The 15,379-nt window shown below is 51.0% G+C and overlaps 1 protein-coding gene across 1 annotated transcript in view; it reads left to right on the forward strand.

The window, feature by feature from the left end:
• Positions 1 to 10,165, forward strand: part of LOC109318989 (rap1 GTPase-activating protein 1-like) — a 100,674-nt gene extending 90,509 nt beyond the window's left edge. Inside the window, 2 exon segments of the mRNA XM_019548507.1 lie at positions 9,825 to 9,898; positions 9,901 to 10,165. Of these exon segments, the coding sequence (XP_019404052.1) occupies positions 9,825 to 9,898; positions 9,901 to 10,068 (242 nt within the window). The 3' untranslated portion in view covers positions 10,069 to 10,165.
• Positions 10,166 to 15,379: the final 5,214 nt, after the last annotated feature.

Below are 15,379 nucleotides of genomic sequence, written 5' to 3' on the forward strand. Positions count from 1 at the left end.
TAGATTAGACATCCGCAAGAACTACTTCACAGTTAGGGCTGCTAGGAGCTGGAACCAACTTCCAAGGGAAGTGGTGCTGGCTCCTACCCTGGAAATCTTTAAGAAGAGGCTTGATGCGTACCTGGCTGGACTCATCTGAGTCTAGTCTTTTCCTCCCGCCCAGGTGGTGGGGTCGGACTTGAAGATCTACAAGGTCCCTTCCGACCTGACTTCTATGATTCTATGATACTATTACTCAGCACTGATCAGGCCTTGTCTAGAGTACTGTATGGCATTCTGGGTTTTGCATTTTAAAAAGGATATCAAGAAACTTTAAAGGACCTAGAAGCAAGCAAAAACGATGATAAAGGGGTTGTTATACAAGCCATATGAGTAGAAGGTGAGAGAACTGCATACGTCTAATTTGGAGAAAAGGAAATTAAATAGGAATATAATGGCAATTTTCAAATATTTAAAAGGTTGCCATGAAGAGACTGCCTTGTTGAGACCGTAACTAGAGTACTGCGTCCAGTTCTGGGCACCACACTTCAAGAAGGGTGTGGAGAAGCTTGAGAGATAGTCCAGGGGAGGGCCACACGCATGATTAGAGGCCTGGAGACCAAGATGTATGAGAAGAGGTTGAGGAACTTGGGATTATTCAGCCTGGAGAAGAGAAGACTCAGGGGGGACTTGGTTGCAGCCTATAAGTATATCAGGGCATACATCAGGGTTTGTGGGAGCATCTATTCACCAAGGCCCTCCAGAGGAGGACAAGGAATAATGGGCACAAGCTAATTGAAAATCACTTCAGGTTAAACATAAGGAAAAACTTCTTTACAAGCCATGTGCCGAAGGTTTGGAACAGGCTCCCCCCAGAAGTGGTACAGTTATCCATCCTGGTGATCTTCAAAAACATCTTGACGCCCATCTTCCTGGGATTATTTGATCCTGGCAGTCTTTCCTGCCCATGTGCAAGGGGGCTGGACCTGATGATCTGTAAAGGTCCCTTCCAGCCTCTAACAACTATGAAACTATAAGAAGAGAGATTTCATAGATTTCATAGACATTAGGGCTGAAAGGGACCTTGTAAGATCATTGGGTCCAGCTGCCTGCCCAAAGCATCCAAATGTTTCTTGAAAGTGTCCAGAGTAGGTGCTTGTTCCAGGCCTTGGGGGCTCAGACAGTAAAGAAGTTTTTCCTTATGTCCAGTCTAAAATTGTCTTCCAGCAGTTTGTGACCATTGGACCTTGTCATTCCCTGGGGTGCTCTGGTGAACAGGTATTCCCCTAGGTCCTGATGCACACCCCTTATTTATTTATAGGCTGCCACCAAGTCGCCCCTGAGCCTGCACTTCTCCAGGCTGAAGAGTCTGATATCTCGCAGCCCCTCTTCGTAAGGCCTGTTCTCCTGCCCTCTGATCATGCATGTGGCTCTCCTCTGGACTCTCTCAGGCTTCTCCACATCCTTCCTAAATTGTGGAGCCCAGAATTGGATACAGTAGTCCAGCTGCAGCCTCACCAAGGCCAAGTACAGCAGGAGGATGACATCCTGGGATTTGCTTGAGAAGCATCTATGGATGCAAGCCAGAGTTTTGCTCACTTTACCAGCTGTGGTATCTCATTGGTGGCTCATGTTCATCTTGTGGTCAGTCATGACCCCCAAGTCTCTTTTGGTCATGGTGCTAGTGAGCATAGCATTGTCGAGCCTGTAAGTGTGATGCAGGTTTCTTTTCCGGAGGTGGAGCACCTTGCATTTCTCCATATTGAATGACATCAGGTTTTCATCCACCCACCTTGCAAGCTTATCAAGGTTGGCCTGGATCACCAGCCTATCCTTAAGTGTGGACACTGTTCCCCAAAGTTTGGTGTTGTCAGTGAACTTAGCCAGTCTGCTTCTGATGCCAGTGTCCAGATTGTTTATGAAGACATTAAAGAGTACAGGTCTGAGAACAGAGCCTTGGAGGATGCCACTAGTCACTGAGTGCCATGTTGATTCAGTTCTGTCAACTACCAGTCTCTGGGTCCAACCCTGGAGCCAGTTCCCCAGCCATTGAACTATGAAGTAGTCGAGGCCGCAGTTGCCTAGTTTTTCCATGAGTACCTCATGGGACACCAGGTCAAAGGCTTTTTTAAAGTCCAAATGTTTGATATCAACCCTTTCCTTTTGTCCAGGTGATAGGTCACCTGGTCATAGAAGGAAATGAGGTTGGTCAGGCAAGATCTACCCGCAACAAACCTGTGCTGACTGTCCCTGAGAATGATGCCTTCTGTTAGCCTCTTAAGAATGGTTTCTAAGATAATTTTTTCCAAAATCTTCCCAGGGATTAAGGTCAAACTGATTGGCCTGTAGTTTCCCAGGTCTTCCTTCCTCCCTTTCTTGAAGATAGGCACCGCATTGGCCCTTTCTGATTTTCAGATACTTGGCCTGAGTGCCACAAGTTCTCGAATATCCTTGTTAGTGGCTGTGCTATGATGTCTGCCAGTTCCTTTAGCATTCTTGGGTGCAACCTATCTGGGCCAGCTCATCTGGGGGGGTCCAACCTCTCAAGATGCTTCCTCACAAGATCCACGCCAATGGTGGGTATATGTTCACCCTCACCCTGGTCATCCCGCATCATGTTAGGCATGGGGTGGTCCCTTTGGGCTGGTGAAAAATGGACACAAAGTAATCATTGAGCAGATTGGCTTTTTCCTGGGTGTCAGTAGTCAGCTGTCCCAGCTGGTTTAGCAGGGGTCCAACCGTTGCCCTTGTTTTTCTTTCAACTCCCCACGTATTTGAAGAAGGACTTTTTATTGTCCTTGATTTGTGTAGCCAGTTGGAGTTCAGTTGCAGCCTTGGCTTTCCTAGTTTGCTCCCTGCAGGTGTGAACCAGTGCAGACTACTCCTTCTTAGTAGTGTTTCCTATCTTCCATCCTTTGTAAGCCTCTCTTTTTAGATGTAGGAGGTCTGTGAGCTCCCTGTTGAGCCAAGGGGGTTGTTGAACCCTTTTATCACCTTTCCTACGGGTTGGGATGAACTTCCCTAAGGATCACTTTTTTAGGGAGCAACCTCTCATCGTGAACTCCCCTCCCTGTGAGATCCTGGCCTCTCAGGGCCTCAAGAACAAGCCTCTTGAGCTTCTGAAAGTCAGCTTCTGGTTTTGGGATGCATGACCTCTGACAGGCATTTACACATAAAGAGCTTCTGTCCAGGGATGGGCTCCACATGTATAAGTGAAGAAATAGCCACTTGGGATCAGGGCTGGTCCAACTTACAAGAGCTTTAGGAACTCAGGATTGGGAGCGTTCTGAAAAACCTCCACACTGAGGATAAGTATTGAATAGGATGGTAATCTGGAAAATAAGGAAGTGGCCCAAAAAGGAAGGGCATCAAAGTGTGAAAGGGGTGGTCATAGGCATTAGCACAAGTCATTAGTATAAATAAGATGGTCACACAATTCCAACCAAACCTGATATCTCCCAAGACCTTGTACTGCACTGTATCCGTTTCCAAATCCAAATTTGGTCATCTATGGGAGCATCTACACAAGATGCTTTACTGCTCAGTAGACCAATTTACTGCACAGTAAGTATCACCACCCACACATGAAGATGCTTACTGTGCAGTAAACTGGTCTACTCGCACATGTACATGGCTGACCAGGAGCAAATTTGCTCCCAGTCATCCAGGTAGTAGGGGGAAGGAGATTGCTCCCTATCCCCAGGAGCTGCTTACTGTCGGGGCAAGCTCTAGTGATGCAGCCCGGACTGGGATGATGTCCCCCTGCCCCGGCAGCTGGGAACTCCCAGCCCCAGTTCCGTGATCAGAGCTGGGACTGGGCTATTACTCCCTGCCCCTGGGAGCTGCCTGCTGCTGAGGAAGGCTCCGATAGCAGAGCTCAGGCTGGGACAATGTCCCCTTCTCCCACCAGCCCCCTGCTATCTGCCCAGTGGCAGATGGGACAGGGGACTGGGACCTGCCAGCCCCTTCCTCCTGCAGCTGTTTCTCAGCCCCCTGCCCCTGATCACAGACCCAAGACCAGGAGCTCCCTGCTGCCAGGGCAGGAAGCAATCTCCCAGGGCCTTGCCAGGAGACCCCATGCTCCTTTCAAGCCCCTGGGCTAGCACCCAGGGGGAGCCTTGGACTTCCCCTGGCTGCTGTCTGGGGGCAGAGCCGGGTGGGAGCATCCCTTTCCAGGCTGCTCGCATTAGGAGCAAATCTGCTTCCGAGAGGGAGTACCTGTAAACTTGCTCCCCTATATGCTTCCTGCGCAGTGTTTTTACTTCACAGTAAGTCTACTTCAAATTTATTGCAGGTATAGACACACGCTATAATGACCAGCCTTGATCCCTTACTCAAGTAAGAGATAGATGGAAATAACTTTATTTTTATATACCAATGCAAGAAGTCTCAGCACTAAATTGGAGAAGCTTCTGCTGCACGACACTAAATCACACAAAGGAATAATAGAGCCATGCTAGAATAGTAGTGGAATATTAAAGGATGCAACCTTTTTGAGAGGAATGGAAACAAGAATAAAAGTGCTAGGGTAGCACTGCGCATCAGTCAAGTAGTAGATTGTGGGAAAATAGAATAAGCTGGTATAGACAAAACACAATCCCTTTGAATGAAAAATCACATCATGAAGGAACAATATAAAAGACTTCAGAGAGTCTTACAGGTTGGGGGTTTATTATAGATGACCAAATTCAGATTTGGAAATGGTTATGATTCTATAAGGTCTTGGGAGGTTTCAGTATCAGTAGAAATTCAGCAATTATGGGAAGCATCAATTTTTCCTGATCTAGACTTGAGCTTGAAAACTGCACATAATAATAGTGTGCAGATATTTGTGAATCAGTTAACTAAAAAGTTTCCTACCAAGAGGTCTCTGTACTAACAAGAAACAAGGCTATGTAAGTTCTAGATGTTACAGTAGAAATGCTTGTGAGAAATAATCAGGGGCAGATTCTATTCCACCTATGAGATGTGCAAGTGGTTTTAGGTGCCTAAGTGAATTCCCATTCCACCCTGCTCAAGACCCTGAAAACCCTTTAGAACACCTTTTGTAATAACCCTTCATTCCACCCCTGAGAGAGTAAAAAATGCAGCATGGAAGAGGGGTAGGGGTGAGGATGTCACCCCTTTTGCAGTAGTTGTCCATTTGGTTGTCTAAGTAGCCATTGTGCCTAACAGCCTAAATGACAAAATGGAGATAGAATCTAGTGCTTTTCAGCATGAAATGCACATCAGCACTAAGAAAGTGGCGGTGGCACACTTTTGAGCTAAAACACATCAAAGTTGTTTTAATTCAAAAGCACACTGCTGCCATTTTCTGCGCGCTGCTCTGCATTTCGCTGTTTATCTAGATGTATGTAATGCAGCACCAGGCATGTCAGCTCACATGCTCTGAAGATGCAATTAATCGTGTCTGCTCCAACACACTGGATTTCCAGCGTGTCAGAGCAGACAAAGGTAAGTGTATAAATGCCCACAATATCTATGTTTTAAAAAAGGAGAAAAAGTCACGCAGGTACTAACAGCCCTAGTAGCATGGTTTCAACAGCAGGTGAGATCTTAGAACAGGAACTGCAGGAAAGACTAGTGAAAGATGTAGACAGAAATGGAAAATGGTACAAAACACAATATGAACTTATCAGAGGATGACTATGTCAAAATAATTTAATAATTTCTTCTACCAGGATAAGACATTTCTTGGATAAAGGTAATGCAGTGGGCTTAATTGATCTAGATCTTAGCAAAGCTTTTGATACCATGCCTCATGGAAAGCTACTTAATGAATTAAATGAATTTCATAGAGAAGCAGGGCTGGAAGGGATTTCTAGAGGTCATCTAATGCAACCCCCATCCTGAGGAAGGATCATCCCTATCCAGACCAACAATGCATAATTTAAGCTCCTCGTAAGACTGCTGTAAACCCTGTTAGACAGCACAAGACAATATCCTAATGTGTCACAAGTAAAGCAGGGGAACCACAGTAGCCAATGTCCAGTTTCTATAGAAGATTAATATACACTTGAGAGATCCCAGGGAGAGGGCTACGTCCCCCACTACAGAGGAAGGCAAAAGCCCCCACAATCATACCAGTAAGGCTGTGGGGGAAGAGTCCTTCCTTACCCCAGATATGGTGATCTGGTGATCAGACCCCAGGCAGAGGGGCAAGACCCTCCAGTCAGGAACCTCCAGCTTTGGTCCCACTAGCAGCATTGGCCCACCCCAGTCAAAATCTCCGAATTTGGCTGCAACCAATACACAGTGCCTCTGAGGGAAGCTTTAAAACACCCTGACACGTGTAGCAGAAAAGTGTTGGGGGAGGGGGTGTGAAAGCAACCAGTAAAGCTCAGAAGTATGGGAAAAATCCTTAGGAGAACATTGGCATTAGCTATGCCTTAATCATCCCCAACCAGTGATTGTCTAACCTTTTCTTGAATGCTTCCAGGGGTGCGTCCACACATGCAGGCATGTGCGCTTGCAGCGGCTCAGATAGGAGCAGCACAAATTTGTGATAGGGATTTTTGCCTCAGCACATGTGACTGGACATGCACTTTGGTGTGGGGCAAGTTGTGCCACTTGGGGCAAAATGACCCTGCGCAGCTCCATCTGGATCTGCAGCCAGGGGGAGCTAGAGCCTGGGGCCAGCACCTGTGCTGGCCCCAGCAGTTTAAAAACCTGTCCTGGCAAGCAGCTCAGGGCTGCTTGCCCTCAGGAGCTTCTGAGGCCCATCCACTTGGTATCTGGGGACACTACCCCTTGTGCCAACTGGACTGCTGAAGCAACCCTGACCTGGAGTAGCCCCTGCACCCTCTACCCATTGCAGCAGTTTGGCAGTGGGGGCTGCTGTCTGGCTATGACCTGCTGCCACTTGTGACGGCATCCGCCCCCTTGGATCTGTGGCCCCATGGCTGCGCCCCTGCCAAACCCAAATGGGATGCCTCGCTCTGCCTTTTGGGCAGCAATTGCCCAGAAGATGTGCTCTTTACTGTGGCCCACTTTAGACTATCAAGGCTTGTCTTCTTGGCCTCAAATGGCCTCGAGGTCAGCCACCTCATCTGCCCTCCAGCTGTGTCCCTGGTGCTGGCCCTGGACAGGCTTTTCTGCATGTATCTCACCAGTTGTCTTACCAGCAGATATGCTGGTGTCCCCTGTTTAAAAATTGCAAATACTCTGATAAGAAACCCAATTCTCTCATTAAAATACGCAAAATAATGTTCTTCTGCTATTAAAATGAAACGCCACTATATAGAGAGAGATCAGTTGGGCAGTGCTTTATTGATATATTTAGAAGTGTAAAGTAATTTGGGCAGGGTGGAGTTTGTGGGTGGGTGTAGGGTTTGCTGGGGTGAGGCTTGTGGAGGTACGGGGCTTGTGTGGGGGTGTGGGGTCTGTGGCTGGGTATATGGGTGAGGGGTTTGTGGGGGTGGCTTGGGGATATGGGTGTTGTGGGTGGATTGTTGCAGGGGGCACTCAGGAGGGCTGAGTCCCCTGCCTCCCCACAGAATGAAGGCCCCCTGCACTGCACATGGACTGCCCCCCCAACACAGCCCACAGCTCCCCCTACAGAGCCATAGGGCCCCCCCCGGACCATCTGCACCCCCTGTATGGCCCACATGCCCCCCTTCAGGGCACACAGCCCCCTGCATGACCCACAGCTCCTCCCCCCCACAGCAGCAGCTGCCATCAGGACGTTTGGAACCCTCCTGGCACAGCCCCCCTGCCCCCTGCAACGCAGGGCAGCATAGCTCAGCCCCAGCCACCTGGCACCCAGCACTGCCTGTACCACATTGCGTGGGCCCAGCCCAGCTTAGTGTGGGGCCATATGCCTTTGGGCAGCTCCAGACCACTCGGGCTGTTACTCGGGGCCCAGCACCACTCACAGGGACTACATGTCACATTGGGCCAAGACCTGCCTCCATGGATCTGGGCGGACCTGATCACACATGGGGCCCATGCACGCAGGCCCAGCCTGGCACAAAACGTAGTCCTTGCGAGCAACTGGATGGTGCTCCAGCTAGCCCCAGAGCAGCATCAGCAGTCTACCCAGACCCCGCCACTAGTTCCTGGCACACCCTCACTGCACACCTGCCTTTCCCACACCGTGTCCGTGCGCTGGGCGCTGCAGGCACCTACCCAGACCTGCCAGCACTGGTACTGCCACAGAGAAGCCCAGCAGCCACCAAGGGAGCCAGGCTGGCATCCTTCCTGAGGTGATACACTGTCTCCTGGGGCCACAGCTGGTCCCAAGTGGAGACCACAGACCTCATCTAACTGTGGGGAGAGGCCAAGGTCCTCAGCCAGTTTGTGTGGAGCAGATGTTTCAACATGCACCTCTATAAGTGCCTGTCATGCCACATATGGGAGCGTGGGCAAGATTGGTCAGCACTCCAGTGACATATAAAGGTCAAGGCCTTGCAGGCACAGTGAGTCACCATCACTGACCACAACTGCCAGTCAGGGACTGCCTGAAAGTCCATGCCTTTATGTGGCAGCTGGATGATACCCTTGTACCCCAAGACACTGGCCTGAGCCGTGCTATCTATTCAAGCATGGGTGGCCTGCCTGAGCCTCTGCCATGGCCTGGCATCCATGGTGATGTGTCACCAGGGAAGGGCCCCTTGAGACACCAGGAGCCCTTCCTACAATTCTACCCAACCCTGGCCTCCCCCAGCAGCTCTGGGAGCCCAGGCCAGCACCTGTTCCACCAGCTCCACATGCTTAGCCCCACCTAGGAGGCCAGGCTGCCCATGGCACCACCAACTGCCAGCAGCTCCAGTTCCTCCCCAGAGGGGGCCCCTGCCTGGGCACCTGGACACCGCATCCCTGCACCCTAGGACACTGCCAGGAGCTGCACGTCCTCGCTGCCAGCAGGGACAAACTCAGGCCACCAGGCATGCCTGCGAAGCCCACCTGGTAAGCCCTGGAATTGGGGAGCGACCTGCCCTTGCCCCCGCTTTTGCCTCTCCCCCCCTCCCTGCCTGGCCTGTGCATACTTTTCCTGGTGGCTGGACCCCGCTTCCCCCGCCAGCCAACAGCATGCAGGGAGATGGGAGATAGTGTAAAACTTTATTGAGCAGCTTGTGCCCCTGCAGCTGGGTGGGTAAAAGCCTCTCACATGCCAAGGAATACATTGATGGTGGTGGCGATGTCCTCCTCGGCTGAGCAGGGCAGGGATGTATTACGCAGCCACTAGTAGCCCTTCAGGCAGCAGGAGGGTTTGCTGGGTGGGGCAGGCTTGGCCTCTGCACCATCAAAATTTAGGATCCCATGTCAGGTTTGTACATGAGCCCAGGGTGCCATGGCGATCAGCAGGGCATAGTGGGTTGGGCACCTCTCTTTCTATACTAACACCTCCTTGTTGCATTCCCAGGATACTCACAGCGGGGGCACACTCAGGGTGCAGAGCTGGCATGAGAAGACAGGCCCACTGGGGGGAGGACAGGGGTGCCAGCACTCCACATCCCAGTTGCCAAGGAGCCCCTCACCCTACAAAACCAAGTGCCATGGGCTTGGCAGCTGTGTAGGAGACAGGCTGGCCTGCAGGAGAAGTGGAGGAGTGGCTCTGGACCTGTGGCAGCAGATGCTCCCAGGAGCCAGGCCTGTCCCAGGCTGGGAATGGGGCAGGGGAGGTAGGCTGCCTGCATCCAGCAGCCCACCATCCCCTGTGGAGCAAGCCTGGATGGGGGTCTTGACCTGTGGCTACCTAGACCAAGGCCTACCTGACTGACTTACCACAGTCTATGGGCACCCGTGTATGCATGACCCCTAATCTGAGGCACAGCCCCTGGCACAGAGCATCTTATCTCAGAAATGTTGCAAACTCACAATTAGATCTTCTTCCTACTCTGTAGGTTCTGCAGCTGCAGCCAGGATGCACCATCAGAGTCTCTGCCAGCCTTGGCTGGGGCCCTGCAGATGTGCTGACTCTGCCAGTGCAGGACCCAGGACTGGACCCAGCTGCTGGACCAGCTGGGCACAGTGGCTGAGGAGCACCTGGTGGACTCGTGGGCCAAGTGCTCAGTGGACATTGCCCATGAGGAAGCGAGGAGCTGGCAGAAGAAGGCCAGGAACCAACACGAGGAGGCCAGAGACTGATGTGAGGCAGAAAGGGCTGGTGGAAGGAATGGGCAGACCAGAAGTTCAGGGAAAGGCTCCTGGTCCTGGAGCACTGGGCTGTCGTAGTGGCCAGGGCAGTGGAGGCAACGGAAGAGGACCACTGGGTGCTGGACACCATCCTGGCCCTGGCAGTCTTTGTGCTGTCCACTGCTCTGCCCCCAGCCACAGCCCCAGCTGCCCCCTGGCAGCTGCCCACCACCCAGCAACAGGCCCCTCTGTGGGCCTGGGCTGAAGTGTAGTGGCACCTCCACAGGTCAGGAGCCCCTGCCCTGGCCTCCAGCCTATGTCCTCTGCCACCCAGCCCCCCCTGCCTGGGCCCAGCCCTGCCACTCACCCCGGCTCCGTGAAGCCCCAGAGCAGGAGCTGCCTGCAGAGTGGCCAGGACTGCGCACAGGCCCTACTGGCTTGATCCACTGGCTGCAGGAGGGTGAGATGGGCATGTCAGCAGAGCAGCACCTGCTGTCCCCCCCAGGCGAGCCCCCATTCCACCAGCCTCACCATGGTGTGTGCACTTGTAGGGGTAGAGCCAGAGGCCCAGGTGCTGGACACCTGTCCCCAGGCTCTGCCCTTAGGCACCCCCACCCCTCTGCTCCCCACCCTAGGTGAGCACACATACCACTGCACATAGTCTGCATGAAGAAGAGGGTGCTTTATTAGTGGTGAGTGGGTTGGGTGGTGGAGGGGCTCTGTGGGGAGGAAAGGTGGGGAGAAGGACTCTTGTTGGGGAGGGAGGAGGAGGGGAATGTGTGTGGAGGGGAATAAACTGCTTTTCAGAGAACTGTCCACAGTAAGCATGGTGCTGGGATGCGCAGTGGGGCAGGGATCTATGGGTAGCTATGCAGACATCCTACAGCCACCTCTCTCACCCAGTACCTTAGCAGCTAGGTGAGTAGCTCACCCGGGGCCTTGGCCAGGAAGGTGTCCTACCACTACCACTGCAGCTGGTGCTCCTGGTGCCAGGCATGCTCCGCCCAACTGCACCTCCTCCACCCCAGGCCTTGCGAAACAGCTCCTCTCAGGCCTCACAGATGTTATGCAGCAAGCAGGCTGTGACAACGACTCAGGGGATGTTGGCCTCAGTGACCTCAAGGCAGACAGTGAGGGTGTGCCAGCATCTTTTCAGCAGCCTAAGATGCAGTCCACCAGCTTGTGAGTCCATCTCAGGTAGCAGTTGATATGTGGCTGATGGGGGTCCAGCTGGCTGGTGTAAGGCTGCATGAGGATTGGGTAGGTGGGGTCCTCGATGAGAAGGGGTGGGACCACCACTGTGGCTAGCCGGAGGTCTGGTACCTCTGGCACAAAGCACTTGCTATCTGCCAGGGCTGGCAGAGCACAGTTGCAGAAGATGTAGGCATCATGGGTAGTGTCTGCCGAGTTGGCGTTCACATTTGTGAAGGCACCATAGCAGTCTATGACAACCTGAAACATGACAGAGTAGGGGCAGTCACTGCGGGACAGGCAGGTGACAGGGATGTGGGTCTCGTTTAGGGCCTGGATGCCCTGGGGGAAGCACAGAGCACAGAAACCTGCTGCCATGTCCAGGGTGCCATGCACCCAAAGCGCAGTGTACACCAGTACATTCTGGAGCATGCTGCACACCTCCAAGATGCCCCCACCCCCCGGCAGTAGCCTTGCCCACACTGAAGAGTTGGCTGATGTAGCAGAGGCTGGTCGGCATAGCCAGCTTGAGCAGGGCAATGGCCAACCAGGTCTCTGCAAGGAGGAGCCACTGCATGTTGGTATCCTGCCACTCCAGGTAATGGAAGAGCTGCATGAAGAGCTCTTGTAAAGTGGCCTTCATGATCTGAAATGACTCAAGCCATTGCTCATCATCCCAGGTGGTGTGGACAACATGCAGCCACCAGTTCTAGCTGGCCGAGTGGCCCACAGGCAGCAGGGCGGGAGGTTCAGGACTGCAAATATAGCCCTGGAGGTGGTGTCTAGGAGTGCATCATCGATGTCCCTGCTGGGGTCTGGGTGGTAACAGCACAGTGGCAGGGGGCCTGGGACATTGCTGTCCCTGCAGCAGACCAGCAGGGCAAGCATGGTGGTGAACAAGAACCTGGGGTGGTGGATGTCACTCCTGGGGCTATGGGCTGGAGCAGCGATGGTGTGGCAGGCAGAAGCTGTAGTGACAGAGCTGCTGCATGCTGCCACTGCACTCTGCATGCTGGTCCAGGTCAGGAAGACAGGTGGCCCAGGAGCAGTGTGTGGGGCTGCCTTTTAAACATGGCAGCTGTGGCAGCAGCCTCCAGCTCCCTCTGGCAGTGACTGGGTGTGGGTGCAAGGCCAGCCAGGGTGGGAGCAGATTGCTGTCATGAGCAGCAGATTTTCTCCCGCATCCCTGCATGTGTAGATGCCTGCCTGGGGTGAGTTTACAGTAATTTTCTCTAGGGTAAACCCACCCCACAGCATTTGCACTGTAGACACACCCAGTGACAACCAAAAAGGAGGGCATGGTATTAATACAAAAGCAGCCCCCCTTTTGGAATGACCTGGTACTTCTGGTTCACTCATCAGGCAGCTGAAATGCAAGTAGCTGGTGTTTCTCAGATTGCCTTGGCAGGATCGATTGTGGCCTCTGCTCCACAATAAAAGGAGAAACTTTTTTTGTACTAGAATGTGGTAGGACGCTAACTGGCTTGTGTGAAGATTCACTAACTTCTTCTAAGGAAACCTAAATGGCTGAGGCAATATGATACATCAGATCCTGAAAGATGCTGGACCACTCATCTGGTGGAGATGACCAGTTTCTGGTGGAGACAAAAATGGCTTTATTTGGGAAGAAGGATGAAAAAGGGTGGTACCCCTGTGCGTCACCATGTCTTGAACTGGAATATGAAGAACAGCCAAGTAGTTGTTTCAGAGGGATCTGGCATGTCAAAGCCCATGAATGAGACACTGAATAGCCCATCCTATCCCCAAACTCAGGAGTAGGTTGAAAACCAGGAAGGACATATTGGAACATGAAGTTGGAGCCCTAGAGCCACTGGGCTGGAAACAAGGGAGCTTATAAAGATACTTTAGAAGAGCATGACTAAACTTTCAAGGAGCTTGTGCGTCTTTGAGGTGAATCCCTGAGCAATGTGGAACTTTGCTCAGGGTCCAAACTAGATCCAGTGCCAAGGATATTTCTGTTGATAGAGCTGGATGGTGGACCTATGAAAAAGAAACTTTACTAGGATCATCCTGAGCCAATAGTTTAAAAGGCAATATAAAAATATTTGTTGTTACACTGGGCATAGATGCCACCCCACCTTGCCTTCTACTGTGAAGAGAGTGACACTTGGAAAGCAAGACAGTATCAGTGTAGGAAGTCCCTTTGCACTTTGAACTTTGCCCATGTGAAACTGGTATACTGAAAGAAGTCAGAATTCAGAGATGCTCTCTAACATAGAACACTGAGGAAGTTAGGAAGTGGGAGATGGTCCATGAGTACAGAGTAGTTAGAGAGACAAAGGGTCTGCAAAAGCTTGCCTGCTGCTCCACAATAAACGTGTTGTTTAGTTCTTCTCATAAATGCCTATTTTTACTGAACCCAGAAATTACTGTATGGTGTCAGAAGAAGCAAATGAGAACGAACTTAAATAAAGTTGAGAGCCAAAAAGAATTTGGAAATAGAGCAAATGAAGCAACACAGCTACATGGAAGCACAAAGGTCTATGGAAGTAATCTACACTGAATAAAAAGACAGTTAATCATGGAGGTGTTGCAGCCTCTACCTACTCTTCCATCTACCAGGAATACTAGCACTGGAGGAGAATTTGGAACTACCAGACTACTTTCTTAACAGAATTCGGAAGCCCATCTAGGGCATTTCATCCGTTGTCTTTTTAACAATGAACTGAGTGCCACTGATAGAACTAGAAGACAGTGTCAAAACCTCTGCAAGTTCAAACAGTTTAAGTACATACAGAAATGTTAAGGAAGTTTTCCTCAAGGGCCTGGGAAGGTTTAAGCCCTTAGCTCTACTCCCCCTGCAAGAACGTTTGAACTTGGTTCTGTTTTGACTTCTCAGCACACTACTGTGATCACAACATCACAGGTCTGCCATTTTCTCATGAGTTCTTTAGCATTTTTTTTTAAGATGATATGTAGGAGATATTTGGGGACAGGAGAAGAAGAGCAAGGCTGGAGTACATGGCTCAATAAGATGGCTACTGGCCTAGCAAAAAGATTGGGAGGGAGGGGGGTCTGAGTTCTGGCCTGTGCTGTTGTCCCCAATGGAGCAGAAGTTTCTTACTGCATTGCCCTTCCTCTATTTTTTCCAATGACTACTTTAGTGGCTGTGCTTCAAAAGGAGCACTGGCAAAAGTAGGGACTGATGGCTGACTCCTGGTGCGGTAATTAGAGTGCTCAGAACCTTCAGCTTCCCAGGTGAGTGCCCCAGCTGTTCGGTTATGAGGGTAAAAAAGGAGGAATATATCCTGTTTCAGGATCAGTAGTTATGGGTTCTCAGGATACCTATACACATGCAGAAAGGCTGCTCTGACGTGTTGTAATTACAGTGCCTCAGAGCAGACTCAATTGAGTCTCCTGGAGCATGGTAATTCCGTGTTCCAACAGACAGTTGGATGCATCACATGTATCAGTGTCCCCATGCTAAAAAATGGTGGCAGAGGTGCTTTAACTAAAGCTGGTTTGATGAGCTTTAGTTAAACGCCTCTGCCACCATTTTTCAGCACAGGGATGCTGATACACGTAACGCTCCAAACACTTTAATTAGAATGGCTCTCGGAGCTGTTCTAATTAAAGCACTCCCCACAGCCTCCTGGCATGTCTATAAACTCTCACTGACTCCATTTTCAGGCAAATAAGTCTGCCATGAGTACACAGAGTGCTACACATCCAGGAATAGAATTCCCGTGAGTGCGTAAGTGCCAATGAATGCCATGTAAACACCAAAAATCACCACTTACTTGACCAGAAAAATAATAGAATGTCATCCAAAGCACCAAATAGCTCAGGGACAGGCAATTATTTTGGGCAGAGGGCCACTTACTGAGTTTTGGCAGACTGTTGAGGGCTGCATGGGCAGCCCCACCCCTTGACAGGTGCCCTGCCACCTGGTCACCATCTTGTGACAGGAAGTCCCACCCCCTAACCCCTGACCTTTGCCACCAGAAGTCCCTCCCCTTCCCCCCTGAAGTACTCCTTTTAGCAAGAGTTTTTACCATCTTGGAACGAGAAAAATACCTAATTATATTTTAAAAAGTGAACATCTACAGCATTCATTAATTTGATTTCAAAAAATATTTTTGTCCTGGTTTACATGTGTTTGTGTAGTGTA

The sequence above is a fragment of the Crocodylus porosus genome, unplaced genomic scaffold (genome assembly GCF_001723895.1).
Source record: "Crocodylus porosus isolate Cpor-Errol unplaced genomic scaffold, CroPor_comp1, whole genome shotgun sequence".
NCBI classification, from domain to species: Eukaryota; Metazoa; Chordata; order Crocodylia; family Crocodylidae; genus Crocodylus; species Crocodylus porosus.